The 26,712-nt window shown below is 39.8% G+C and overlaps 4 protein-coding genes across 11 annotated transcripts in view; 2 read left to right on the top strand and 2 right to left on the bottom strand.

Annotated features, from left to right (window-relative positions):
* The window catches only part of ccdc162 (coiled-coil domain containing 162), a 29,411-nt gene extending 14,156 nt beyond the window's left edge, over positions 1 to 15,255 (top strand). The window contains exons 31-47 of one of the 2 annotated variants that reach the window (XM_085392303.1): positions 390 to 575; positions 681 to 895; positions 1,066 to 1,204; positions 1,290 to 1,410; positions 1,513 to 1,622; positions 3,775 to 3,924; positions 4,026 to 4,073; positions 4,220 to 4,387; positions 4,995 to 5,147; positions 5,241 to 5,375; positions 5,664 to 5,816; positions 6,271 to 6,480; positions 8,406 to 8,526; positions 8,664 to 8,726; positions 8,924 to 9,072; positions 9,740 to 9,794; positions 15,120 to 15,255. In XM_085392303.1, the coding sequence (XP_085248429.1) occupies positions 390 to 575; positions 681 to 895; positions 1,066 to 1,204; positions 1,290 to 1,410; positions 1,513 to 1,622; positions 3,775 to 3,924; positions 4,026 to 4,073; positions 4,220 to 4,387; positions 4,995 to 5,147; positions 5,241 to 5,375; positions 5,664 to 5,816; positions 6,271 to 6,480; positions 8,406 to 8,526; positions 8,664 to 8,726; positions 8,924 to 9,072; positions 9,740 to 9,793 (2,175 nt within the window). In that variant the 3' untranslated portion in view covers position 9,794; positions 15,120 to 15,255. Of the gene's footprint in view, positions 1 to 389; positions 576 to 680; positions 896 to 1,065; positions 1,205 to 1,289; positions 1,411 to 1,512; positions 1,623 to 3,774; positions 3,925 to 4,025; positions 4,074 to 4,219; positions 4,388 to 4,994; positions 5,148 to 5,240; positions 5,376 to 5,663; positions 5,817 to 6,270; positions 6,485 to 8,405; positions 8,527 to 8,663; positions 8,727 to 8,923; positions 9,073 to 9,739; positions 9,795 to 15,119 lie in introns of those variants that run through there. The other variant, XR_014908897.1, reaches the window with a different exon arrangement.
* Positions 9,803 to 17,541, bottom strand: zbtb24 (zinc finger and BTB domain containing 24). The gene is made up of 7 exons (XM_085392304.1): positions 17,403 to 17,541; positions 14,816 to 15,658; positions 14,369 to 14,536; positions 13,115 to 13,198; positions 12,943 to 13,026; positions 12,768 to 12,849; positions 9,803 to 12,653 (listed from the first exon to the last, which is right to left on the bottom strand). The coding sequence occupies exons 2-7, from the start codon at positions 15,627 to 15,629 to the stop codon at positions 11,762 to 11,764; spliced, it is 2,124 nt and encodes a 707-aa protein (XP_085248430.1). The 5' UTR covers positions 15,630 to 15,658; positions 17,403 to 17,541; the 3' UTR covers positions 9,803 to 11,761.
* Positions 15,943 to 24,525, top strand: ddo (D-aspartate oxidase). Of its 7 annotated transcripts, none has more exons than XM_085392306.1 (6): positions 15,943 to 16,105; positions 16,224 to 16,329; positions 23,105 to 23,292; positions 23,409 to 23,517; positions 23,608 to 23,784; positions 23,909 to 24,525. In XM_085392306.1, coding segments are annotated over exons 2-6 (1,035 nt in total). In that variant the 5' UTR covers positions 15,943 to 16,105; positions 16,224 to 16,327; the 3' UTR covers positions 24,468 to 24,525. The 7 variants fall into 7 exon arrangements, with proteins under 7 accessions (XP_085248432.1, XP_085248435.1, XP_085248438.1 ...); XM_085392309.1 differs by having other exon boundaries at positions 23,111 to 23,292; XM_085392312.1 differs by lacking the exon at positions 16,224 to 16,329 and having other exon boundaries at positions 23,111 to 23,292.
* A 43-nt stretch (positions 24,526 to 24,568) lies between these two features.
* The window catches only part of sash1b (SAM and SH3 domain containing 1b), a 64,570-nt gene continuing 62,426 nt past the window's right edge, over positions 24,569 to 26,712 (bottom strand). The window contains exon 18 of the mRNA XM_085392313.1: positions 24,569 to 26,192. Within this exon, the coding sequence (XP_085248439.1) occupies positions 25,504 to 26,192 (689 nt within the window). The 3' untranslated portion in view covers positions 24,569 to 25,503. The remainder of the gene's footprint in view (positions 26,193 to 26,712) is intronic.

The raw sequence follows: 26,712 nt of genomic DNA on the forward strand, positions 1-26,712 counted from the left end.
TTTCTTCCTGTTAAAAGGAGTTTTTCCTTCCCACTTTCACCAAGTGCTTGCTCATATGGGTTTTGTGATTGTTTGGATCTTCTCTGGATTATTGTGGAGACTTTACATTAAAATATGAAGCACACTGAGGTGACTGCTGTTGTGGTGTGACACTAAACAGATGGGACCTCAGTATTGTTATCATTAAGAGAAAAATGCTCAAGTAAATTCATGATCATCTGCTAAAAAGAAAGTCGTTGTATTTCCTATCTTTATTTATACAAATATGGGTGCGGACTTCTTTCTTGTATTGTCCTTAACCAACTACACAGCTTTGTTTGTTTTGGTTTTTTTAATGCATCGTTAAACTCTCCCAGTGATAGTTAAAAAGATTTCATGGTTATTTGCAGCTCTGTTTGAGCAGCCTGAGCAGTCGCAGCAGACTGCAGGCCAATGCTGCAATCCTTGGGGTGTCCCTGCTCATGGAGGACGTCCTGAACGGTGGAAGAGAGGCAGAGCCTGTTCGTCTCCATGGCAACAAAGATGACCTTCAGCATAGTGGCACACCTAATGAAGTAGCGACAGTTTCTAACAAGGTCATACCAGTGACGCTTCCACATTAGGGTTCACACATTAGTGAATAAAATTGTAAGTAAATTACTAAGATTGCTGATTTGGTAACTATTCCTTTTTTATTGCAGGGAAATAAAAGCTGCAGTGAAGATGATGAAGAAGAGGAGATAAAGATCAATTCCTCAAACCTTCAAGATCCAATCAGAGTCCAGTCTGTGCTGAAAGGTTTTCTCCTGCTGACAAAGCAGCTGGAGGTCTTCAAGGAGAGATGGGCTCTAAGACGTTTAGGCGCCGATGTCTTCAGTACACCTGCTTTGTATCAACAGTTTGTAAAACTTTACCGGTAATTAAGGAATATCAAAAATCAGACACTCAAATAATGTTATTTACTCATATCAGAAAATAATTGTTTTTGTGACAACAAAGTTAATGTTGTTTTAGGATAATGTAAGGTATGCTTAGGTCTTTCTAATTCAATCATTGTTTTACAGCAATTATTCACTTTGTTTTTAGAGATGAAATCTTTTACCCCAGTATGAGAGCTCTGGCTAAACAAATGGATAAAGAGCATCACTATGAGGTTTTAATCTCTGGCACCCAGTCTCTTCTGCCCCCTCCTGGAGCTTCAGAGGTTGATGTGAAAGCCTGGCAGGTACAAGCACAATGAAAACTGCACAATTAAATCATCATGTCATAATAACAAGAACTTATAGTGCTGCAAAATCTACTTTTTCCAGCTCCACCTGCTGATGGAGAGCACAGAGTGCGACATGATTAGAGCAGTGCAGAGAAAGATGAGCAGAGAGCTCACACTAGTGCTTTCAGAGAAAACTCAACAAGATAATCGGCTCCCCACAGGTGCGCATAAACACCACTGAATCTACCTTCAAATACCCATTCAAAATATTTTTACTATTAACTATATGATTGCAGTTACATAATGTTTCCACATGTAAGCAGAGCTGTGGAAAAGAAGTCAAATGAAGTACAGTTTGTCCCGTGAGAAGCCACAGATGGTGGAAACATTCATCCAACAGCTGATGCAGGGAGCTGAGCAGTCGGAGGGAGAGGTAGGGAAAATACCCACTGATGCTTTGTTCTCCCCTAAAGTCTTTTAATAATGTGCTGCTACTGTTGACAGGCTTCTGATTACTGTGTAGGATCTCTGCTGAAAAAGAAACTCAAACCTGTGTATTTTATCTACTTGCATTCATTGTTATTTCAAATGTGGGCTTTATAATGCTCTTAAAACCCTGCTCTGCTAAGGCATGCCTTCAAAAACACACTAAATACCTTAAATGCTTGCTCTACAAAGGCTGCCATTTCTCCTGAGCTGATTATACAAGCTGGTTGCACTCCAGCGCTATCATTATCATTTCTAACAGCCCCAAGTACACAAAGTATTTGGAAAAACATGCAAAATGTGCTGCTTATTCCTATCATTTCCAGTGCACAGGAAGAAAGTGAAGTTGTTTAGTTAACTGCTTTCCTGTCCATAAGAAGAGGAGAAAGGAGTGGGAACATGCTCAGTTAATTATGCAAACATGTGGGACAGGGAACATGAGGTGTTGCTTGGTATCAGCTTTAGGTAGACGTTTTATTTGACAGGTGTTTGAGAAATTATGTCTTATTTTAGAAAGAGAAGGTAATCAGTCCATTTCCACCAGGTTTCTTCTTCCTCGAGTCTGCAAAATAAAGGTGGCAATCACGTTTCCCACAGAGGGTATGTGGAGTAATGTACAAACTCTTTTTAAAAAGTTAAAAATTAAGGGGAAGTTTTCTCTAAAAGCAACATTTTTACATGCAACTAAATGTTTACAAGCTGCTGTTGTGACCAGTAATGTCTTCACACTTGAGGTAATGAATGCTATGGTTATTCAGGCCTTTTATTGATTTCTTTGAACTGTTCCTACAGCAGTTATAAGTGGTGTTGAAGGCTCTTCAATAGCTTTTAACTTCACAACATGTAAACTTCTCATCAGTGATGACAGACGTGACAATGATTGAGCTATTTGTACGGTGGCCCTGAGAGGCCAAATGGACTGCAACTTAAGAAAACACCAGCAATAAGAAAAACGCTGCAAAAGCGCACAAAACACAACAGAAATAGGGAAAAACTGAAATAGGAAAAAAGAAAACAGATTTCTAAAAGCACAGAGGAAGTGTGGAAGTTTCTGGGGAGACAATAACCCAACGAACCAGTTGCAGGAACCCAAAACATGCTAGGTGTGTTTTATCATGATTCATATAATACTGATGATGGATTTTTAGGCTAATAGTTAGGCTAACACACTTACCTGTCATCTTTTCTTTCCTCACAAAAGTGATAGATCCCCCACTTCTTTTAGGTGTCTCCCAGCGCAACACTTTTTCCTATTTCCGTTGTGTTTTGCGTGCTTTTGCAGCGTTTTTCTTATTGCTGGTGTTTTCTTAAGTTGCAGTCCATTTGGCCTCTCAGGGCCACCATATATTTGGCCTAAATGACAAGAGATGTGTTTGTAGGAGTGATTGTGATGCTTTCTAACCTAAGAACACAGTGCCAGCTGTCCAGCACGGTGGTGGTAGCATCATGGTCTGGGGGCTGTTTTGCTTCCAGTGGTACTGCTACATCACACAAAGTGGATGCAATAATGAAGGAAGAGGGCTAACTCCAAATTCTTCAACTATTGAAAACTTATGGTAAAATGGTAAATGGCTTGTATTTGTGTAGCGCTTTTACTCATGGGCTGCGCTTAAAAGCCAGGTCCATGCCAGGAAACCAACAAATTTAAATGAACTCTACCAAGAGAGGTGGTCAAATACACAAATACAACAATTACACCAGAAACTCATCGATGGCTTCTAAAAGTGTCTGGTTGAAGTGTAACTTTGCTAAATGACATTTAACCAAATATCAGTGGGGGTCTCTGTATATATTTGACTCTGTATGGATAAAGAAACCCCTTCTTGTTTTTATGCTCTACAATAATTCTACCCTGGAAAAAGAGCAGTTGAAAGACATCATTAAAAGCCTAAAATTACGATGACATTAATTTCCTTCTGACTACTCTTGTATCTCTTTCACATGTATTGTGTGAAGAAATGCCAACACATAGAGAATATAACAGTGCAGCTTGTTGACTATTAAAACTTATATCCCAAAGAATGGGGGGAATAGAGTATTAATGCAAATTGCTAAACTTTAGATATTCATTAATAATACTCTTGGTTTTCTTTTTTTAGCTGAAGGTCTCTCGGGATCATCTGCAGCAGTGTCTCACTCACCTCGGCTCCTCAGTGATGGAGCGAGAGCGCCAATGCTTTCTGCTTTACTCACAGTTTTATGAACAAATCCTGCAGCAGCACACTCAGCTTCTGTACCAGAGAGAACAGGTACATGTGTGGAATATCTTTTTATCGGAGTAAATATATTATTGGCAGTTTATATTTTTAAAAAAAATGAAATCTATTATCTTTCACCATTTTAACTGCAGGATTTGAAAAGTCTGAAGGACGCTCAGACAAGTAATTCTCACAAAGAGGTACACACAGTGATTCCCATCTGTAGCCTCTATGATTTTGTGAGTTAGTAGCAGAAAAGCAGATTTGAGCTGCTTTAGGAATGTAAGTCATGTTTGAGATCGAGAGCTTTCAAACAAAACTACTTTTGAGCTCTATTAATCCACAGGTGGCAGATTTATGCCGTGGGATGATGTTGGAGGTCTCAGCCCTGTGGGCCCAAGTTGCTCACCTGGAAGAAGAGAAAATTAATTTAGAGGAACAGCTCGGCCTCACATTCAAAGAACGCTACCACCCTCTGGTCCGACACCTTTTCTCTACCTGCATCCAGTTAAAGGTGAAAGAACAAGGCCCCCTGTTAAAGGGCTACAACAAAACTTTCACCCTCGACATCCAGATGTTGTAGTAGAAATTAAGACCCATCAGACGAGTTTTTTTCACTCTTCTGTGAGATTATGCAAATTTTAGCCTCCGTTTTGAGTTCTTAGCTGGCAGAAGTGACACGGTGTGACTCTGTAGTTTTCACCAGTTTTGTGTTAGCAAGTAGCTGAAGTGGTGAAAACGACAAAGTGGCTGGTAAGTGTACTGTTTCTTTATAACTAGAATATATACTTGCCCTTTTCATATATCATATTTGAGCAGAAAGTGGTTGAATGACACTTTCTCAGAAGTTTCTCTGTACCATAATAATTTGCTAACATCTGATTGTTGGTGTTCTCTTTATAATATTGTAAGATCTTTACCATGCAATATAATGCACCTTGTTGTGACTGTTGTTGATGCTATAGAAATATAATTGATTGGACAATAACTTTAAACTATGTGGTAAAACGTTGCTTATTCTTTAGTTCTTTATTCCTGAAATACATAAACAAGTGTTATTTTGTCATATCTCACATTTTGATTTGTTAAAGACTTGTTTGGTAATTTTGTTTGGCTTTCAGGCCAGACTTGATGAATATCCCCGACAAATGAGGCGGGACATAAGTGTGATAGTGAACAGAGCACGGGGGGAAGGAGTGGACAAGATCATCAAGCTCAAGAAGAGGTACGGCTGCACCAAAGACAATGATGGACTCGCCCTCACACAGTTAAAGGTACGGAAAGTTTTTATGTGTAGGCAGTTAAAAAGAGCAGAAGTATTGAAGATGATCTGTGAATTGTACCACTTTCATACCTGTTATCTTAAGAAGGAAGAAGTCCACGAGTTGAAGCTGGAGAACAGCCGGCTGACTGCTCTGCTCTGTAAACTGAAGGCTCTGAGATGCTGGAGGAAGGTGGTCGACCAGGAGAAACTTCACAGGCAACTGCTCCAAACCAAGCAGGTTAGCAGCAGGATGAAGAAATATTCAGCAATCAGAAATTAGCTTTACCTCTTGCAGGGAGGGAACATGAGGCCATCAAGTAAAAGGGAAAAGCATGAATATGCTTAGTTGTAGGATTTAAACAAATAATGTAACAATGTTACATGTACTCATGTACTGCAATTTAAAAGTTTAATGTTTTCTTTTGCTTGACCTGGTTAATCCTCACTAATTTTGTCAGCTTTGCATTATTTTTCTAAGCCCATATTTATACATTTATGAACTCATACCACACTGGTCATTTTGCAGAGGGAGGTTACCACTCGCACCGAGGCTCTCAGAGTGAAAATGTTATCAGAGGATAAGGTGGCTCTCCTGCAGGGGGAGCTGGACTTTGCACAGCAGGCGCTGACCTGCTCTCAGGCCGAATGCAGCAGCATCAAGAAGCAGCTCAGCAGGAAGGTACATGCACTCCTATCCACACCTTCTACATCAGTTAACATCAGCTGAAACTGCAAATACTCTGAAATTCATTAAAACTATGAAATGTTTGGTTTGTATTTCTTAAGCTTGGTGAAGGTGCTGTTGAATGCTTTCAGAAGCAGTGCAGGTTTATTTTAAAATGCCAGGATTTTAAAAGTTAACTACATTTTTTGCCTCGTTGCTGATCCTACAGACACTTACATTATATTGCAGCTTCTCTAGGTTTCTCTTGTTGGCTTTTTTGGATCTCTGAGGACAGGATCTGGGTTTTTGGAGGCTCACTGCACATCTTGAAGTGTTTAAATCACATTTCGCTCACATAGACTTCCTAATTCATGTAAAGCTGTGCATTTTCAGTTTTGACAGTGGCAAGAGCTGTCAGGAGAAGAAGCCTGGATATATTCACTGAATGTTTGCTGGTTCTCGCTCACAGACAGAGGAGCTCCAGGTGTTCAGGCATCGGTCTGCACGGGAAGCCCGCAGCAGACAGGAGCTGGACGCTCATCTAGTGCAGACCTTGGAACAAATGAGAGCCGACATGGAGGATAGAGACAGACAGCTCAGGGCCCTCGGTGAGCAGCTGGACAGAGGCAGCAGGATAAACAGGCTACAAAGAGAGCGCAGTGCCAAAGAGATCCGGCAGGTCTGTACGTTAATTAATGTGTTATGCACCACTGATTGCAGGCTGTCTTCTGTGCAAACCCTAAAAAAAAATCCACTTTTCATGAGCTAAAAAAAAACACCTGTGGTCAGTGGATTTTAAATAGATCATCCAAAGAAATACAATTTTTAAAAAGATCGTGGTATTTTAAGTAAATCAACCTCTGAACATCTTAACTGAGAGTCAAATAAAACCAATTAACAGACTATATCTGTAGGTTCTCAGTCTTTCAGGTCATGGTAGTCTTCAGCACTAGTTGGACTTCTTTTCAATTCATGAAGACTTTTCGCTTCATCCAAGAAGCTTCTTCAGTTCCAGTGTAGAGTCCCAGATATTTACCCACCATGGAGGTTATGCAGAAAGTCACTGATCCACCCCGCAACCACTTGAGTTATTAATGGTCATATGATCCAAACTGTGAATCAAGGTGTGGTTCTTGATCGCTGGGCAGGCTTGTCAGAAATTACATTTCTAAGAAATTATGATGGAACAACTCAGTATAACATGCAAGTGTATGTCAAATCCAGCAACACCTTTAGAAAAGCACTGGTTCATCCCAAAGGCACAAACACAATCTAAGCAATGTAGTGTGTGCTGCTCAGTGCAGCAAGGAGTGCTCATAACGTTACACGGGAAAACCAGACAACCACTCCACAGACTGATGGCTCAGCAGAGAAGAACTCATCAGGACAGACTGTTTTCAGGATGATAATGTTCATACTTTGGCCTGAGAAGCCATCAATGTCCACTCTGAACGACTCTCATTGAAAAGGCACAATGCCCTCCAAAACCAGCTATCAGAAACCTCAATTAATACCTCCCTCCTGATCTCCTATCTGTAAATGGTAAGTGGAGTGATTCTTATATAGCGCTTTTCTACTCTCCCGGCGTACTCAAAGCGCTGTATACAACATGCCACATTCACCCAATCACACCCATTCTCACAAGCACTGACTCTAAACTGAGTGCTTTTCTAACAACATTCACACTCCGATAGCTGCATCGGAGAGCAACTTGGGGTTAGCTATTTGCTTTTAAAGTTTTTCACTAGCCACTGCCAAAAATCTGGCAAAAATCTGACAGAGTGATGTAGGATAAAAGTCCAGACCTAAATCCAATTGAGATGAATTCATCATTTAAAAAGTGATATTTTTGTATATACTTGGGGTTACCTTTGTCTAATATTAATATAATGCAAATTAAAGGGGTGGCTGTAGCTCAGGAGGTAGAGCAGGTCACCTACTGATCGGCAGGTTGGCAGTTTGATCCCTGGCTCCTCCAGTCTGCATGCCAAGTATCATTGGGCAAGATAAAAAAAAAAAAGGTTGCTCACAGTCATTTCATGATTTAAAAAGGGGGTAATTATATTTTTCACACAGGGCCAGGTAGCTTTAGATCCCCCCCCCCCCCCCCCCCCGGTTAATTAAATAATCATTTAAAACTGCATTTTGTATTTACACGGGTTATCTGTGTCTAATATTGGAACATGTGTGACAAAAAAATGGGGGGGAAAATAACAGGAAGGGGACAATTTTTAACAGAACTGTATAATGCAGTCTTGAGATCCCATGTGATTCAACAGTCACACTTTGACCACGTGACCTTAATGGATTGCGTGATGACACGACTCTCAGGACCACCTCCAATGGGACAAATCCACGAGGGGTTGAATACCTGAGTCTCTTCATCAGTTTGCAGAACTGAAGAAGCCTCTTGGATGAGAGGTTAAAGGATTTTTGCAGTGCCTTGGTGCAAAAATCCTGTAGAGATACTTACAGATACAGAGTTAGTCTTGGCCTCATTCTGGTGATAGATCTGTCAAGTCAATATCAATGCACATGGTGTTTTCATTTTAAATTTAAGCAGGAATAAAAAAAACAACTTCTAACCACATTGTTGGGGTCCAGGTGAGGGGGCAGCTACAGCAGCAGAGCAGCCTTAAACAAGAGGCCTTTCAGCAGCTGGATAAACTGCAGAACCAGATGAACGATGTGGAGGCAGCTCTCTCCAGAGGAGCTTCGACAGCAGGTAAAAGCCTTCCAGGCTCTGCTGATACTCAACGGGATGACAGACCAACAGCTCGCTTTGCCTGTAAGATTTTGTCTGCTTCAGACATTCTTGACTTGACATTTCACTCCTACTTTCTCGGTATCGTTATATCACAGGTCAAAGCAGGACTTATTCCACGCTGTCAGTCAGCAGACTGAGTACTAGAAGTCCCTCGACAGGTACTGAGCCCACCACCTTCATCTCAGAGCAGTGAAGCAATAATGTAAAGCTGCTCATGCGGTTCATGAGTGAAATCGAAAGCCATCAGATTATCCAGACACTCATATCTTTTTGTGATGACATTTTAAATTACTTTATAGATGTTATTTTCACACTGCAGCATAGCTCTCACTCTGTTCTATTTCTGTGTGCACAGGTCTGCACCGGAACAGGCTGCATTCAGCCCTGCAGCCTGGCAGCCTCACAAACTACACCACACCTCAGGACTTTGCAACAGAGCCAAGACAGCAGAGAGCAGAAACAGCCAGAGGTCTTTCAAACATGAGCACAGACAGATCTAAAGCAGTGAGTGAAATAATCATTTAAAAACTTGTTTCATCTCTAATGTAAAAAACAAGAAGGTGGGTGGGGAGATACTTTTTTACAGCACGGTACATTTTGGAGTTTTAAAGCATATTGAATTCACTGGTGTCCCAACTAATGAAGATTACGTCTACATAATAATAGGACAACTACTAAATGGTGAACGTAAAGCGAGACAGTACATTGCTGGTTTCAAGGTCAAGAATGTGTGAATGCTTTTGTGGTCACCCATCTTCAAAGATTCAAGGAGCTTTATTGTCATTCGCATCACAAGTTAACATGAGGTGGAAAGAAATTATGCACACACGGTCCTGGAGTGAAAAAAATAATAATAATAATAATGAAGAAACTGATTTTTTTTAAAGTAATAAATAATAGTTGTTGGTCTTTTGTTTTGTTTTTTAACAAACAGAATAACAAGTAATAAAATAAGACGATAAGTTGAGTGCAACAACCTGAGTACCAGTATGGATATAGAGTGTAGGTATAAATACTTTAGCAGGTGTCTTTAAGTGTGAAATTCTGAGCAGCAGGGACTGCCTCTTCACATTAAAGACAATCTGGATCTGTTTCGTCAGACGGGTATAGCAGGGTGCCCAGTTTTATCTCTTAGATGTTCAGCTTGAATCCGCCTTTGTTTCTCTTTCAGGATCTGTGTCGCCTGCGCCTCCCGATAGCCGAGGCTTTGTTCCCAGATCTGTGAGGTGCAGCAATCAGTCACACACACAAACTTGATTAGCAGATTAGCTTGCTGTAGGCTTCCCTGTAGTGTTTTATAGCTCTGTGTGAACTGAATGTTATCTATTCCATTCCCAAAGCTGTGACATGCATGTCTTCCCTTTAACCTACAGCACAGCATCTTGATGTTGCCCCTCTCCATATTTCAGTAACTTTTTAAATATTCAAAATAAATACTTTCAAAGCTCTTAACAAAACCCTTATCACTGATATTTTACTTTCTGGATATTTCTATAATTTGCCTTTATTTTTATCCGTACTTAACTTTTGTCAATTAATAGCATTACATCGTGTCTACTTAAGGTTTCTAATACTCATATTAGATATATACCAATTTGAGCTTATTGCAAATTTATCAAAGGAATCATGTCAAAGTTCATTTTTCAGTTGTAGAATGAGTTTGGTCACATCTTATGAAATAAAACCAAATGATGACGTTTTTAAGTGGGCAAAAACAAAACCTGTTTTGTCATAAGCTCTAAAAAAATCATTAAAATAATAACTGTTTAGCATCTGTTGCATAGTAACTGTCTTCTGTTCAGACTGTACATAAAAGGTGGAGATAGCCATGTTTATATCAACCATTTGATTGTGAACAAACCTTTTAAAGACTCGAATTGAGCGTTTTGGAAGTGAGGATCTTGGAACCAGCCATACCTGCAAAAGCTACCCGCTTTATTATCACCAATTTTACAGTAATTAATAAAATGATTAAATACCAATAAATACAAATTCAGGTTTAAGACACTTTTCACTTTTCAAACCTGGAAACTGAAAAATATCACATTTGTTTGTTTGGGAGTTCCTCCATTATGGCTCCTGATATTCCTGCCTTTCGTGTCATGGACTGAGATCTAAGTGCTGCATCCAGCTGATGTCCTCAAAGGCCTCAAGGGTTTTCACACATGGCCACTAACAACATGTCATTAACTTCAGCATCATTTTGGGTGTTTGACAGTCATGCTGATGATGTAGGATCAACTGTCGCTGTATTCCCCAGCTGGATGATAAAAGGCTCTTTGTGACTGCTTTTGGCGAGTAAGATAGTGCTGCATTCGAATGGAAGTGACAGATTTGTCTACAGACACATGCCAGTAAAAGTGGCGCCCTTTGACACATGATTGCTGCAGCACTGAAGCAAACTTCTACTTTGAAGTCGAACCTTCTCCTTTTCTGGTTTGTGTCCGACTTTATCATGATGTACTATCAGTTGGCCAGTAGCTGGCAAGTATTTGCCATCAGACATGAAAAACTCCAGGTAACCATGGCAATCTGCTTGCAACCAAAGCAATAACCAGAAGGTTTTTGGTTCAACACCTTTGTGTCTGGGGGCTCTTTGGATCACTCATATCAATCTCAGACACCTGTCGTAATTAGTTAACCAGGTGAGCCCAATTAAAGGAAAACTATACTTAACTCATTCACTGCCAGCCATTGGCAGTGAATGAGTTAAACCCATTGACTCATGCACTGCAATTGACGGCTATAGACGTCAATGGCAGTGAATGAGTTAAAACAGATGTTCCACATTATTAATCATGCCACAGTTTTTAAGCAATATGGCAAAGAACAAGGATCTGCTGCAGAAAAGTGTCAAACAGTGCAATACCTTGTGCAAGGTATGAAAGATATTAGATATTTAACACACAAAGTGTGATCATTGTGCTGCGCAGAAATTTGTGGCACAGATAAAGGCATGAGGAAGGTATCTGCCAGACAAATTCATCAGATTACAGTGGTGTAGTGTGTGGAAGGAAACACAGCAGTATAAAAAGGTATGCTTATATATTTTTTTATATAAAAAATTCATTAAAGAAAATACAAACTTCATCTTTTAATACTGCTACCTTTGACTATGGTCAGTTTTGTCTGTATATAGTTGATCTCCACAGTAGCACCATCAGATTTAAGTTCCCGGTGGTCCAGATCACTCTCAGCTCTCCTGTGGCAGTCCGGTGGTGTACAGGTAGGACACAGTTCCTGATTGGATCTGAAATGTCTGTCCTTGGATGTGATGGTTGGAGATCTGCTCGCTAGTCTGACTGATGGAGATCGGTTGGCTGCTCTGGCTGCTGACGTGAATAGCCCGGCCTTGTTGTTGTTCCCTGCTCACCTGCCCCTCCAAGGGCTCCTGAACAACAGGCAGCTGCTGGATTGGCTGACGCATCACCTGCAGCTGTTGAATGGGACGCTGTGTTATTTGAAAGGGCTGCGCAGGACCGTGATGGGCCTGCAGCTGCTCCATAGCCTCTTTACTCAAAGTGATAACATGCATCTGCTCAGCCTGGTGCATCATCTGACCCTGCAGCATACTTATAGTGTGGATCTGAGAGGTCTGATCCACCACATCACCCTGAGTGACCAACGCCACATTGTGCACGTGCCCTGATGGCCGGGCGAGGAGGGTGAGTTTAGAGGGGGCTGACTGAGCCATCTCTCCCTCTGTGCTGATGAGGCTGATCTCGTGGTCCTGACCCGGGATAAAGTTAATGTGGTCCACATCCTCTGTCACCACCACCTGGAGCTCTTGTTCAGAGGTGGCAGGCAGCTGGTACTGCTGCAGGTGAAGGATATTTTGCACCTCTTCCTGCGGGGCTCCAGAGCCATCTTTTGCTGCAGTATCCGATGAGGCCTCTCCACCCGCAGCTCTCTCCTTGTTGTGGGATTTGGTGTGTGTTTTCAGATTGTCCAGGCGTGTAAAAGAAAGGCTGCAGAAAGAGCAGGTGAAGGGTTTCTTCCCCGAGTGGGAGGCAACATGTCGTCGTCTTGCACTGGGGTCTGAAAAGGACTTCTTGCAGATGCTGCAGTTATAAGGCTTCTCACCTCTGCAAAACCAGATATTGAGGCAGTTATGACCATGTCTCCTCCTGGGTCGTATATTATACAGCAGGGAGCAAAAACTGTTAAAAGTGGAGTGAAAATCAAATATAACAGCTGACCTGTGGATTCTGATGTGAGTCTGCAGTGTGCTCTTGGCTGTGAAACATTTTCCACAGATTTCACAAGTGAAAGGCTTCTCACCTGTGTAAACGTTAACACCATCAGCTGCTGCAGCACACGCTTCCATAAAGCAGATATCAATAGCAAAAGAATGACTTGGAGAGCTGATCTTACCTGTATGAGTTCTCACGTGCTTTTTCAGTTGAGCTGCATCCATAAACTTGTGATGACACTGAGCACATTCTGGCAATGATTTCCCTTTATTTAAAAATAAAGATTCAATAATTTTACCTTCAGATTGATTGAATACACTGACCAGATCTCTGGCAGTTTCCCCATGACTTACCTGTGTGAACTCTGTAATGGCTTTTAAGTTGCCTTTTCTGAGTGAAGGTCTTTCCACATTTATCACAGTCAAAGGATTTCTCTTCTAAAGAAGCAAATAAAACAGAGCTCATGAGAGATCAACATCGCAATATGCTAGAGCACTTCGGCTTTAGTGCCATTAAGAGAAGGAAGTCATCTCTACAGCCAATATCCATCCAAAACTAGGCAACTCACACCAAATTAAGCTAGGTAAATCAAAAGCACAGGCAAGACACAAAATGTGGGCATTTGATTTTTGGGCACATTTAAAAGACTTGTAATAGGTAGTAAACTGAAAATCCTTCCGGTTTTCCTAGCCAGAGAAACAAAACACCTTAATTCTTCTTAGAGCATCTTTTTACCCCTTAGTTGTAAAAAGCTTTTCCCCTACATTGCTTCATTTATGTTAAAGAAGGCATGTATTTACTGGGCCCAAGTGTATCTAATAGAAGTAAAATGTAGTATTTCATTATATTATAATAACACATGAGACTTTTGCATACAGCACAGTTATTGCCACTGTGCATTTTTAGGGGCTAAATATGTTAGCTGTGTTGCTTTGCAATGAAGACAACTGTACAGCACCGTTTGCATAAGATTTGTTCCTGGTTTACATCCCTTGCACTGAATCGAAAGTGGATAACTGGAAATGGATAACTATCCATTTCTAGGAATCAAGTCCAGACACTGGAATGTGGTTTGATGGTCTGTTATCTGTTCTATATCTGCTTGTTCGTGTAGTGTTAATCTTTTGGGCTACATCCAGGACTTCAATCTGCACAATGCAGTGAACAGCTCGTCAGACGGTGCTTTAAGGAGTGCCGGATTTGCTTTGGCTTTGCATTCTATTGGTGAAACATAGCCTTTCAGTACCGGCTGAATGTGTTCATTTCTTTTTACCTTACAATATAAAGCGCCTTGAGGCGTTATATAGATAAAGTTTAAATGAAGTAGCCAATCAGAAGAAAAAGCTGGTGAGGAGGGTCGTATGCCATCCTGAAAGCTACTCTGTTCGAATTTAAAAAAAAAAAAATACAGCTGAAACTAAGAATAGTAGGTCTGATGTAATCACTGCAACAACTAACACTTTCTACATTTCTCAAATCAGACTGTAGATCAACTTTGTTGGAAAGATCACTTTCAGGAAATTATGAGGATTCCTGGAAATTACTTGTAAACAAAGTTACTACTTATCAAACATGAGAAACTGAGAAGTCAGTTCATTGGGTCCTACCTTCATGGAGGTTCATGTGCTCTTGCAGGGAGTGTTTGGTGGAAAGCGCTTTGGAGCAGACGGTACAAACAAATGGCTTTTCTCCAGTGTGCATGCGCTGGTGAGCCAGCAGAGTGTGCTTCTGGGTAAAACTCTTCCCGCACACCATGCAGTGGAAAGGCTTCTCACCTGGAGTTAAAGAAAGTAGTTGTACTTTTACAGGTGCGGATGTGATTAGTGACTGCTAAACTCTCGTCAGTCGTAGTCATCTGTACTTTCTATGCGTTTCTATTTTTCTTTTTTTTTCTTTTTTTTCAGCACAACATTTGAAAAGTTAAAACATTTATTTTTATTACAGTTGAGGGAATGAAGTCCTTTTTTTAAACTATGTCCAAAAACTCTAGAAAAAAAGGCCAAATTTGTATTAAACCTCCATTCTGACCTCTCTTTAAATCAGAGTGTAATTACCTGTATGAGTGCGCTGGTGAATCTTTAAAAACAGGTGGCTTTTGAAGACTTTTCCACAGTCCTCACATCGTGCCTCAGTGTCAGGGTATTTCCTTTTCCTGCCCCTCTTCCCAGGCTCCTTGTGTCCTGCTGTGTTATTGCCCACTTTGTAGCCCTTATATTTTACCGGTGGGTTGATTTTGCGTTTGCTCTGCCGGCTTTGGTGTTCTTCGGGGTCCTCATTTCTAGGCTGAGACTCAGTTTTTGGATTATCTTCTGCCTGTCGGTCCTCTGAACTCTCACATGGTTCTCTTCTCCCCACCAGCTCTGTCACAGGTGCACCTACATCTTTCCTCGGCCGCCCTCTTTTGCGCTTCACCAGCTCTGCATCTTCAGCTTTGTTTGCTTGAGCATCATTGCATTTGACCCCTGCTGCAGAGCGAGTTAGGTCAGTGAGCACTTTGACAAGGTCACCGACTTCCATTCGATGAGCTGTGGCCAGGAGCTGCTCTGTGGCGCTCTCCTCCACAGACACCTGGGCGCTGTAGATGAACTCCAGCACTGCTGCAAACATGTTTGGTGCCATACCGTCCAGCCGGTGGGTGGACCGATGGATCTGATCTTCTGCTGTGAACATGACGGAGAAGTACTCACTGCTTGCTGCCAGCAGGGCTTTGTGGGCCTTGAACTGCACATCCTCCACGACAAGAGTAATGTCACACAGCAGGTCACTTTTCCTGAGCTTGTTGAATTTGTTCAGGATGCTCTGTTTATGTGACTCTGAATGAAGGTGAGCCATAAGCGATGAAGGTGGACTGGTTGATTTTTGAGACATCTTTGCCGCAAAAACAACCACATCTGTCCCTTAAATGAAAACATATGAAAACAAAATGAGTGTACAGTTAGTTTAAAAGTTTATATGAATTCATCATGGGCATGAAGGTCATGTGATTTTGGGCTTTTAAAGAAGACATTTATGCCCATTATGATACGAATATATGTAAACTTCTGACCTCAGCAGTATATATGTTTGGCTTATATCAGAGGTTCAGTGCGTTTTTTAAATGTAGCCGAGTGGTAAATTAATAATAATATTTTCCATTTCAGTTAACCAAATATCCATTTAAGGTTCAAAAAAAATAACAAGAATGTTATTGGGTAATTTAATGGTATTGCTTGTGCTATAGGCTTAAGGGTTAACTGCAGTTTTCCAAAAAAAACTTAACAAGAAATGCATCTTGGGACTTCCTGTTTACTTTTCTTTTTGTTGTGGATGTGGAACGGGAATGTTGTGAAGGAGTTAAATTATTGGTAAGGAATTGTTAAATATGCACATAACTCATTGAAACATATTGTTATAATTGTAGTGCAGTGGCAAAACGTCAGTATTTTAACAAGATGATGTATTTCTTAAATGTATGATGCAAAGGACCTGTATGTGCAGCGTGGAGTGGCCATTTTCTCCATGCAAGGGATAAGTTGCGAGATCGTCTGTGTGCTCCAGTATTGCAAGTGAGCTGAGATTTCTGTGGAATGTAAGTGTTTATAAACATGTATGTAACACTTCCACATTTTTTTAAAGGAGCCTTGTGTGATTTAGTTCTTTGTATTTTGTTCTGCACAGACAGAGGCCACTGCCGTATTTTTGTGTTTTGTATTTCATTTCTTTTATTCCTCGTATTGTATTGGCGCATCTTTGTTTAATCGGTTATTCTGTTACTTTGCCACGTTACCTCTCGTGCTGTAGATGTTCAGTACAAGTCCATATGGCCGCTGTTTGACAAAAGTAAAGGTCAAAGGACCTTTGGTTTATTCAGTCGTCATTGACAATAAAACTGCACATTAAGAACCCCAGTAATTGTGTCCTGTGTGGCTAACCATTTCCCAGGCTACATAAATATATGATCTTTTTCGTATTACCACTGCTATTACTACTTACTCATACATGACCAGAGGAATCTACATGATCCGTTTATCCATTAGTAAATGTTCAGTCTGTAAAAATGTAGGACAAATATTACTAACAACAGTTTTTCAGGAATTTGTCACATTTAGGACACCAGACATGGTTGGACTGTCCAAATACGAGTCTGTCGTGTAAGCATACATTTGGTATTATAGATCTAGAATGAATTTGTATTACAGAGCTGATTAATCTGTAGTGACCAGTCTAAACTAACAAAAATATTCTTCATATTACAATAAAATAAATAATAGAAGTATAATAAACTGTCTATAATGTTGGTCGTTGTTTAGTTTATCCTCATGTTTTCAAAATCAAAATTGAACCCATACTGGTATTTACATTCACCTCATATATTAACTTACAGATATTTTGCACTGTTCATCACGTTCATGCAGAGTTCACTGACATTCAGCTTAAATAATGTTTACAGACGAATGGATGTTAGCAAGCAAGCTAATTGTCTCAAAGCAAACGATGCACCGCCGCTGTCTTGAAAGGGGGGGCACGAGAAGCAGAAATGGCGAAGAATGCGACCGAAATAAAGCTTTCAAAAGAAGTTAACTAATAATTTTCGGTCTGGTGACAGGACTTGGACGTATAAACTGCGGTTTAATTTGAAGTAGTCAGCTTTTAGGACCTTACCTTCGCTCGCTGGACGGACCAGAGCGTGATATGAGCCACCTATCGCGAGATGTGAGGTTCTGACGAGATCCACGCCGAGCCGCCGACCCCTGAGGGTCGCACTTTTCCCCGTCGATCAACCCTTTCTTCTAGGTTAATAAAGGTTTGTTTAAATTGTTAAATAGGTGGCATTATGGGAAATTATTTTATTTTAATAACTCAGTGGGACTTTTAAAATAACTAAAACTATCATAGCTAATGAAATTTGATTCAGGAAGTGCACGTTCCCGAGAGAAAAACAGAAACACACAGCACCTGTTGACTGGTGTCAAGCCAGCCTCCAATTCGAGACTTGCAGTCAAGCCAGCCTCCAGTTTGTTTTACGTTCCCTGTGTATTCAAAGTATTACGGGAATGGATGTGGAAACCGGATTTCAAAATAAAAGCCAACTTCGAGTGAATTAACAGATATGTTAAGAACATAATAACATATAATTTAGGCTTTTTTTTTTTTTTTTTTACAAACTCTAATGTTAGATCTATATGACACAGCCTTGTACCCTAATTGTGCCCTGTCACTATCAAGGCCATCTTATTTTGGATTTCAAAGTAAAAGCCCTGTGAATCTTCATTTTTGAACTACTCTTTCAATGACTTAATAATGCTCTTAAAAGCAAAAGTCGTATTTCCAAATACTATTTGAACTTTATATCAACACTTTCCAACCACAGTCTTTTTACAGTGATACCATATCAATATCAAGTCAGTCTGATTTTGCCTTTCATAGTAATGGCCCTTTGAAATTGTCCATAATTGACTTAATCTTCTAACGATTCAAAATGCTCTAAAATGAAAAATTCTTGTTTCCACAGGGTAATTCCACCTTAGATCAACAGTATACAGCCCCACAGTGATACCATATCAATATCAAGTCATTCTGATTATGCCTTCCAAAATAAATGCCCTTTCAAATTGAGCATATACGGCCTACTTTTTTGACGATTTCAAAATGTTCTTAAACAGAATTTTGCTGTTTCCACAGGATAATTTCACTTTAGGTCAACAGTATACAACCTCACGATGTTACCATATCAATATCAAGTCATTCTGATTATGCCTTCCAAAATAAAAGACTTTTCAAATTGCCAAGATACGACCTACTCTTTTAAAGATTTCAAAATGCTCTAAAAGTGAAAATTGCTGTTTCCACAGGATAATTTCACTTTAGGTCAACAGTATACAACCTCACGATGTTACCACATCAATATCAAGTCATTCTGATTTTGCTTTCAAAAATAAAAGCATTTTCAAAATGCCCATATCTGACTTGATCCTGGAACAATTTCAAAATGCTCTAAAATGGAAAATTCCTGTTTCCACAGGGTAATTCCACCTTAGATCAACAGTATACAGCCCCACAGTGATACCATATCAATATCAAGTCATTCTGATTTTGCTCTCAAAAATAAAAGCCTTTTCAAATTGTCCATAATTGACCTAACTTTCAGTGATTTCAAAATGCTCTAAAATGGAAATTTCCTGTTTCCACAGGGTAATTCCACTTTAGATCAACAGTATACAGCCCCACAGTGATACCATATTAATATCAAGTCATTCTGATTATGCCTTCCAAAGTAAAAGCCTTTTCAAATTGTCCACAATTGACCTAACTTTCAGTGATTTCAAAATGCTCTAAAATGGAAATTTCCTGTTTCCACAGGATAATTCCACTCCAGATCAACAGTATACAGCCCCACAGTGATACCATATTAATATCAAGTCATTCTGATTATGCCTTCCAAAATAAAAGACTTTTCAAATTGCCAAGATACGACCTACTCTTTTAAAGATTTCAAAATGCTCTAAAAGTGAAAATTGCTGTTTCCACAGGATAATTTCACTTTAGGTCAACAGTATACAACCTCACGATGTTACCATATCAATTTCAAGTCATTCTGATTATGCCTTCCAAAATAATGGCCTGTTGAAAATGCCCATAATTTACCCAACTTTCAGTGATTTCAGAATGCTCTAAAAAGGAAGATTTCAGTTTCCACAGGGTAATTCCACTTTAGATCAACAGTATCCAACCCGACAGTAAAACCATGTAAATTTCATGTTGGTCTGATTTCGCCTTTCAAATTAATGGCCCGTCGAATTTGTCCATATGTGATATACTCTTTCAATTATTTCAGAATGTTTTAAAAATGAAAATTGCTGTTTCAACACATATTGGGTTTTCATTTTGAAAAGCAAAATCAGACTCAATTGATTATGACAGAATTGAATCATAAAGATGATGTAAAAGGAAGCTGAAATTGCCACTAGGTTGTAATTGATAGTACGTTTATATTTTAAGTCTGTGGAAAGATGTCATGGTTGGTTTGCAATCTTTAAAAGAGTAGGTCGTATCTTGGCAATTTGAAAAGTCTTTTATTTTGGAAGGCATAATCAGAATGACTTGATATTAATATGGTATCACTGTGGGGCTGTATACTGTTGATCTGGAGTGGAATTATCCTGTGGAAACAGGAAATTTCCATTTTAGAGCATTTTGAAATCACTGAAAGTTAGGTCAATTGTGGACAATTTGAAAAGGCTTTTACTTTGGAAGGCAAAATCAGAATGACTTGATATTAATATGGTATCACTGTGGGGCTGTATACTGTTGATCTAAAGTGGAATTACCCTGTGGAAACAGGAAATTTCCATTTTAGAGCATTTTGAAATCACTGAAAGTTAGGTCAATTATGGACAATTTGAAAAGGCTTTTATTTTTGAGAGCAAAATCAGAATGACTTGATATTGATATGGTATCACTGTGGGGCTGTATACTGTTGATCTAAGGTGGAATTACCCTGTGGAAACAGGAATTTTCCATTTTAGAGCATTTTGAAATTGTTCCAGGATCAAGTCAGATATGGGCATTTTGAAAATGCTTTTATTTTTGAAAGCAAAATCAGAATGACTTGATATTGATGTGGTAACATCGTGAGGTTGTATACTGTTGACCTAAAGTGAAATTATCCTGTGGAAACAGCAATTTTCACTTTTAGAGCATTTTGAAATCTTTAAAAGAGTAGGTCGTATCTTGGCAATTTGAAAAGTCTTTTATTTTGGAAGGCATAATCAGAATGACTTGATATTGATATGGTAACATCGTGAGGTTGTATACTGTTGACCTAAAGTGAAATTATCCTGTGGAAACAGCAAAATTCTGTTTAAGAACATTTTGAAATCGTCAAAAAAGTAGGCCGTATATGCTCAATTTGAAAGGGCATTTATTTTGGAAGGCATAATCAGAATGACTTGATATTGATATGGTATCACTGTGGGGCTGTATACTGTTGATCTAAGGTGGAATTACCCTGTGGAAACAGGAAATTTCCATTTTAAAACATTTTGAAATCACTGAAAGTTAGGTCAATTATGGACAATTTAAAAAGGCTTTTATTTTGGAAGGCATAATCAGAATGACTTGATATTGATATGGTATCACTGTGGGGCTGTATACTGTTGATCTAAGGTGGAATTACCCTGTGGAAACAAGAATTTTTCATTTTAGAGCATTTTGAATCGTTAGAAGATTAAGTCAATTATGGACAATTTCAAAGGGCCATTACTATGAAAGGCAAAATCAGACTGACTTGATATTGATATGGTATCACTGTAAAAAGACTGTGGTTGGAAAGTGTTGATATAAAGTTCAAATAGTATTTGGAAATACGACTTTTGCTTTTAAGAGCATTATTAAGTCATTGAAAGAGTAGTTCAAAAATAATAAATCCGAGCAATAGTAATAAGTGTGCCTTCGCATAGGCACACTTAATGAAGATTCACAGGGCTTTTACTTTGAAATCCAAAATAAGATGGCCTTGATAGTGACAGGGCACAATTAGGGTACAAGGCTGTGTCATATAGATCTAACATTAGAGTTTGTAAAAAAAAAAAAAAGCCTAAATTATATGTTATTATGTTCTTAACATATCTGTTAATTCACTCGAAGTTGGCTTTTATTTTGAAATCCGGTTTCCACATCCATTCCCGTAATACTTTGAATACACAGGGAACGTAAAACAAACTGGAGGCTGGCTTGACTGCAAGTCTCGAATTGGAGGCTGGCTTGACACAAGTACCTGTTGTCGGTCTCTGGGGACATTTTCTGTGCGGGGGAAGAAGGAGACAGTTTTATTTTAGGTGGGTGGATACATTTGGATTGTCGAGCTTTCGGTGTGTATAAGGCTTATTTATCTGTATAGACATTTTCGATTCCTTACAACGCACTGCCACGTGCTTTATTTCATTAGTTGTTAGTTTGCACTCTGGAGAGCCATTCAAAGTTGCGCATTCATATTTAATATCCACACACTTTGACAGAACTGTGCTGCTATATTTGTTGCGATTTCTGCTCTTCTCGGGTAGGTCTAGGGATTTTTTTTTAATGTCAATGGGACTTTGTTTTTAAAGTGAGCCATACAACATGTATTTAGTTTAGATTATACTTCCATATTAAGCGAACTTTCTTCTAATAAAAAATAAATTTCAAAAGAAAGTTTTTATTTTGAAATGCATAACGAAAATAGAATATATTTTCCAACATCATATCAGCTATATTTCACTAATGGCTAAGGTATTCGTACCTTTCCAACAACAGTTGGGAGTGGATTTTTGTATGGTTGCTGTTACAACCGGCTACAACTTACAGCTAGATATATAACTGAATTATTGTGTGATGATTCATTTAATAAATATACTTCCACAATCTGTAAGACAGTTTCAGCTGCAGCAATAACTAGAATACACATTTATGCATTGTGAAAAAGGAATTAATGAGGAGAGCCTGTTAACTGAAGTTTGGCTGGTGGACCCCCTTTTCATTCCACCATCAATTCATCAATTCCCTCCAAACCTTTCTGGGGAGAACAACCCCCTTTTTAGCCATTTCTGTGGCTTTATCCTCAGCTTCCTGTTCCACCCTGACCTGCTGGGTCTGTGCAGAGGGCAAGTCTGCAAGTAGTTCTTTAAATGGTGAATTTGGAACTTTTCAGACCCCAGAAAAGCACACACATACACATGTATCTCTTATGTGACAATGCAGTAATTAAAACATTGTGTAATTATATATATTGTTCACTATTTGGCTGTTCATCTTCAAGAGCTTTAGTCATAGAAATGTATCATAATTAGTATCAGTAATACTAATCACTAATCCTTAATACACTCTAAGAAATGTCAGGGTGTTTGAGAGCCTGTGAGAAAGAGAGCTCTGTTTTGTAAGAGCTGCTTTTTATTTATTTGTAAAAGGCAGGATTGAGGCACCGTGAGTTTTTGAGGTCTCCTAAGGCAACATTAACAACAAAGTCTTTGAAACAAACACTAAATAATGAAATTAAGAAAATGATTTTGCAACTTCTTGTGAAGTTGTTCAGGCTCGCTAGAAGTGAAAGTCTCAGGTTCAGCAGAGGACATTGCTGCACATACAGGGTGCTTTGTTCTTGTATATAACCCTAAAAGGACAATCAGAACTGTTATATTTTAAACAGCTACAGCAAATGCAAGACTTGGACATTTGGTACACCAGTAGCCTTTGTTTTATGGATAACTGCATGTACACTGCTCTTACAATGACTGTTTCGTAATGGACAATTTGTCGTTGAGTAACTTTTAAAAGGGAGTCATAACAAAGGTTATTTGGCATTTAGTAAAATTCTCTTGTCGTTTGAGGTGCAGAGCTGCCATGATGAAAAGCGTCAGGGTTGTGGTTGTTGGAGCTGGCGTGATTGGATTCTCCACCGCTGTGTGCATTGTTGAAGCTCTACCTTTCTGCTCTGTTACTTTGATGGCTGACAAATTCAGCCCAGACACAACAAGTGACGGAGCTGCTGGGATTTTGTTTGCTGCACAATTTCCAGGTAAGAAAACAGGATCTGTCTCAGAGATTTACACTACAGCTGCACCACATTATGCAATGTATATAAAAATAAAAACGCAGTGCACATTTGCTTTACATGATGCCTTTCTCCATCAGATATTCCCTTGCAAAGACAAAAACACTGGTTCAAGGACAGCTTTGATCACCTGTTGGCCATTGCTCAGTCTCAATGTGCACCAGAAGCTGGAGTAATGCTGAGCTCTGGGTAGCAATTACTTGTATACGATGCTGTAAAAGTTGAGTACTTAGCCCGATCCATTGTCGAACAACTGATTTCTCTACTAATTTCTTGCAGCTGGCAAATTTTTAAAGAGGTTCCAGCAGTTAAAAAACCATTCTGGTCAGAGTTTGTGATCGGCTTTCGACTCATGACTGATGTTGAACGGAAACGCTTCCCAGATCACAAGTTTGGTCAGGCTTTCACCACCTTAAAATGCGAATGCTCCACCTACCTGCCATGGCTCGAGAAGAGGTTCATCCCCTACATTAAACTTCTTTTATCACGTCATACTATTATATCCACAAGCTTTTAATTACAAATGAACTCTACTTAATTTAAAGTTCGTCATGTTAACATCATAAATTCTTCTCTAAAGGTTCAGAAAAGCTGGAGGTCAAGTGGAACAGAGGAAAGTCAACAATCTTCAAGAATTGAGTAACAACTTTGATATCATTGTCAACTGCTCCGGTCTCGGCTCCAAAGTATTGGTGGGAGACACACAAGTGTACCCTGTCAGAGGCCAGGTCCTCAAAGTGGAGGCCCCCTGGGTGCAGCACTTCATTAGAGATGGAGATGGGACGACGTACATCTACCCCGGCATACGCAGTGTCACTATAGGTGGGACGAGGCAAGAAGGAGACTGGCGGCTGCAGGTGGACGACAGAGACACTAAGGGCATCCTGGAGCGCTGCAGTAGGTTGGAGCCGTCACTCAACAAAGCCAAAATTCTTAACGAGTGGGTCGGCCTGAGGCCCAGCAGGAAGAACCCAAGGGTGGAGAGGGAAGTGGTGGAGCTGCAGGGCCGGCCGGTGCCTGTGGTCCACAACTATGGCCACGGGGGTTGGGGAGTTACCCTCGCCTGGGGTACTGCTCTGGACACACTGGGGCTGGTCAAACAGTCCCTTCATGAAATGGCCCCACAGCCTAAACTGTGAACACATTCTACATCCCACTTCTACTCAGGGCTACTAACACAACCTTTTTATAAAATGACAAAGCTAAGCACAGACAGAACACTTAGTAGATTTAGAGTAGATTTTACATTTAAAAAAAAAAAAGACTATAAGAAACATGATTTATGGAAATATAATTATTTAATAATTTAATTTAACACTGGTGGAGTTTTAATTTAACTAATCGTTAATAAGTTTTCAGGATATTACATCATTATCATCATTACATCTTTCTGTAACAGTACTGTAAAAACATCAGATTTAAGAAAAAAAAGCATTTACTGCTGTTATTTTTATGCTTATAATACATAAGAACATTTTCTGTATCACTATTTCAGTGGAGATAATGTTTTTGCATTGTCTGGAAACATTCATTTTGTTATCATAAAAGCTGATTGCCTGTTAATAATTTTAGGTTCCTTTCACAGCAGATGTTTTGATTGGGGTGTTCCTAATATAATATAAACATTGTGTCAATAAACCCTGAAAAAGAAACTGCTTATTGCTTTTCTAGTTTGCGCCCGTACTTTGCCATCTGGGGCCAAATTGTCTGTATAGGCCAGCTGTGATTATTATATTCTATATTTATATATATACACACATACACACAACAAGAACAAAACACTCAGTTCATATTAACAGTTTGAAAACGTTCCATTACAGTGAACCCAGAAGGAGTAAATTATTCATGAATGCTTTGTGTTGAAAAATGAGAACTCTGAGCGAGCGCTACTGCTCGTGTAACTGTTGGACTCTGCACAGCTCCACTGCAGAGACGAACCAGATTCAGCTGAATGGAGATCACTGAAACTGTGACCGAGGGGGTCAGTAGCTACATGAATGTGGTTTAACAGCGTAAGCACAGACCTTCACGTTTCCACTTTAGATGTCAAGTTTACACTGTTATATTTTCTTTGAAAACCTGTGGTTAGATTTTCAGAATTTCCATTTAGCTGAAAACCAGAAATCAACAGCTGTAAAGACACCTTTCTGTACTGCACTTACTGTACAGACCTTGTTAGAAACCGGCTCCACCGCCAGATTTACTTCTAAGTTCTTTTCGTTTCAGCCGACAAGCTTCAGAAGTGGCTGAAACTGAAGCACCCTTCCTTTCTCCTAGAAAGATGTGCTCTCTGTCGGGCATTACTGTCGGTAAGGGCTCTCGCTCTGGGTTTAATAAGGAAGGTGCAGCTACATGGTCGCTGGACCTTTTGGGTGGAGCTGTGGGTGGCGGCTCTGGGTGTGCCTGCTGTGTTGCTGTGCTGGTACATGCAGCAGTGTATGATGTCCTACATAAAGCGTGGGAGGATGGACGCACGACTGTCAGTGGGTTTTTTGTGCTCTTTATGTACAGATTTAAGTCTTTAGGGCGGAGGAGGAGTCTTCTCTTCTGATCTTTGTGGAGAATCGTCAGGGAGAAGCAGCGGCGTAGCGGAGTCTGTGCTGCGTTTCTTCTTAGCTCCATGCAGCTGTGGCTCCTAGCAAACGATCTGCTCTGAATACGACTTTTTATTGAGCTCAAACCGCGCTTTGGGAGGTTAGGATGGACATGGGGGAAGCATCTGGGTTTACTGTGGGATGAAGACTTGCTGGACTGGATGGAGGCGAGGGGCAGGGGGAGGACAGGGTACTCTGGGGATGGGAGGTGGCTGGACTCAAAGCCAGATGAAGATCTGCTGATGGTCGAGCGTGTCTTTTTGCCCCTTCCTGAAATAAACAAGTGGAGTGTGCGCAGATCATACAGCTGCCAGGCAGTTGTGACATGTATCTGGGTTAAACACAACAGCAGCAGAGCAGGGAGTCTTGGAAAGTGTCTACTTTGAAATGACACCAAAGAGAAAAAAGTCAAAACAAGCAGCTAAATGTGCACTAAAATGAACGATGGGTAAAAGAAAAGCAGCAAGCAGTCAGTTGTGGTAAAGCATGGAGTGATTTATTCCTCACACTCAACCACGACAGAAGCACACTTCAGAAAATGCTGAGACTTCAGGGCCCAAACATGCCACACTTCAATGAGAAGTTGGTTAAACATTTTAAAGTAGCCCTAAGCCCTCTGCATTTTTGTGCATTTACAATGATACAAAATGCCTTATTTTAAACACTTACACTGTTAAGTAAATATTTTAATTCTGCTGCAATATGCAGTCTTCAGGCACGTGATAAAATATTGTGCAACATTAGGTTTTACTGGACTAAAAAAAAAAAAAAAATACACACACAAACATCA

This window comes from Rhamphochromis longiceps, linkage group LG19 (assembly GCF_057381845.1).
Source record: "Rhamphochromis longiceps isolate RC_006_pf linkage group LG19, R_longiceps_female_GT1.1, whole genome shotgun sequence".
NCBI lineage: Eukaryota > Metazoa > Chordata > Actinopteri > Cichliformes > Cichlidae > Rhamphochromis > Rhamphochromis longiceps.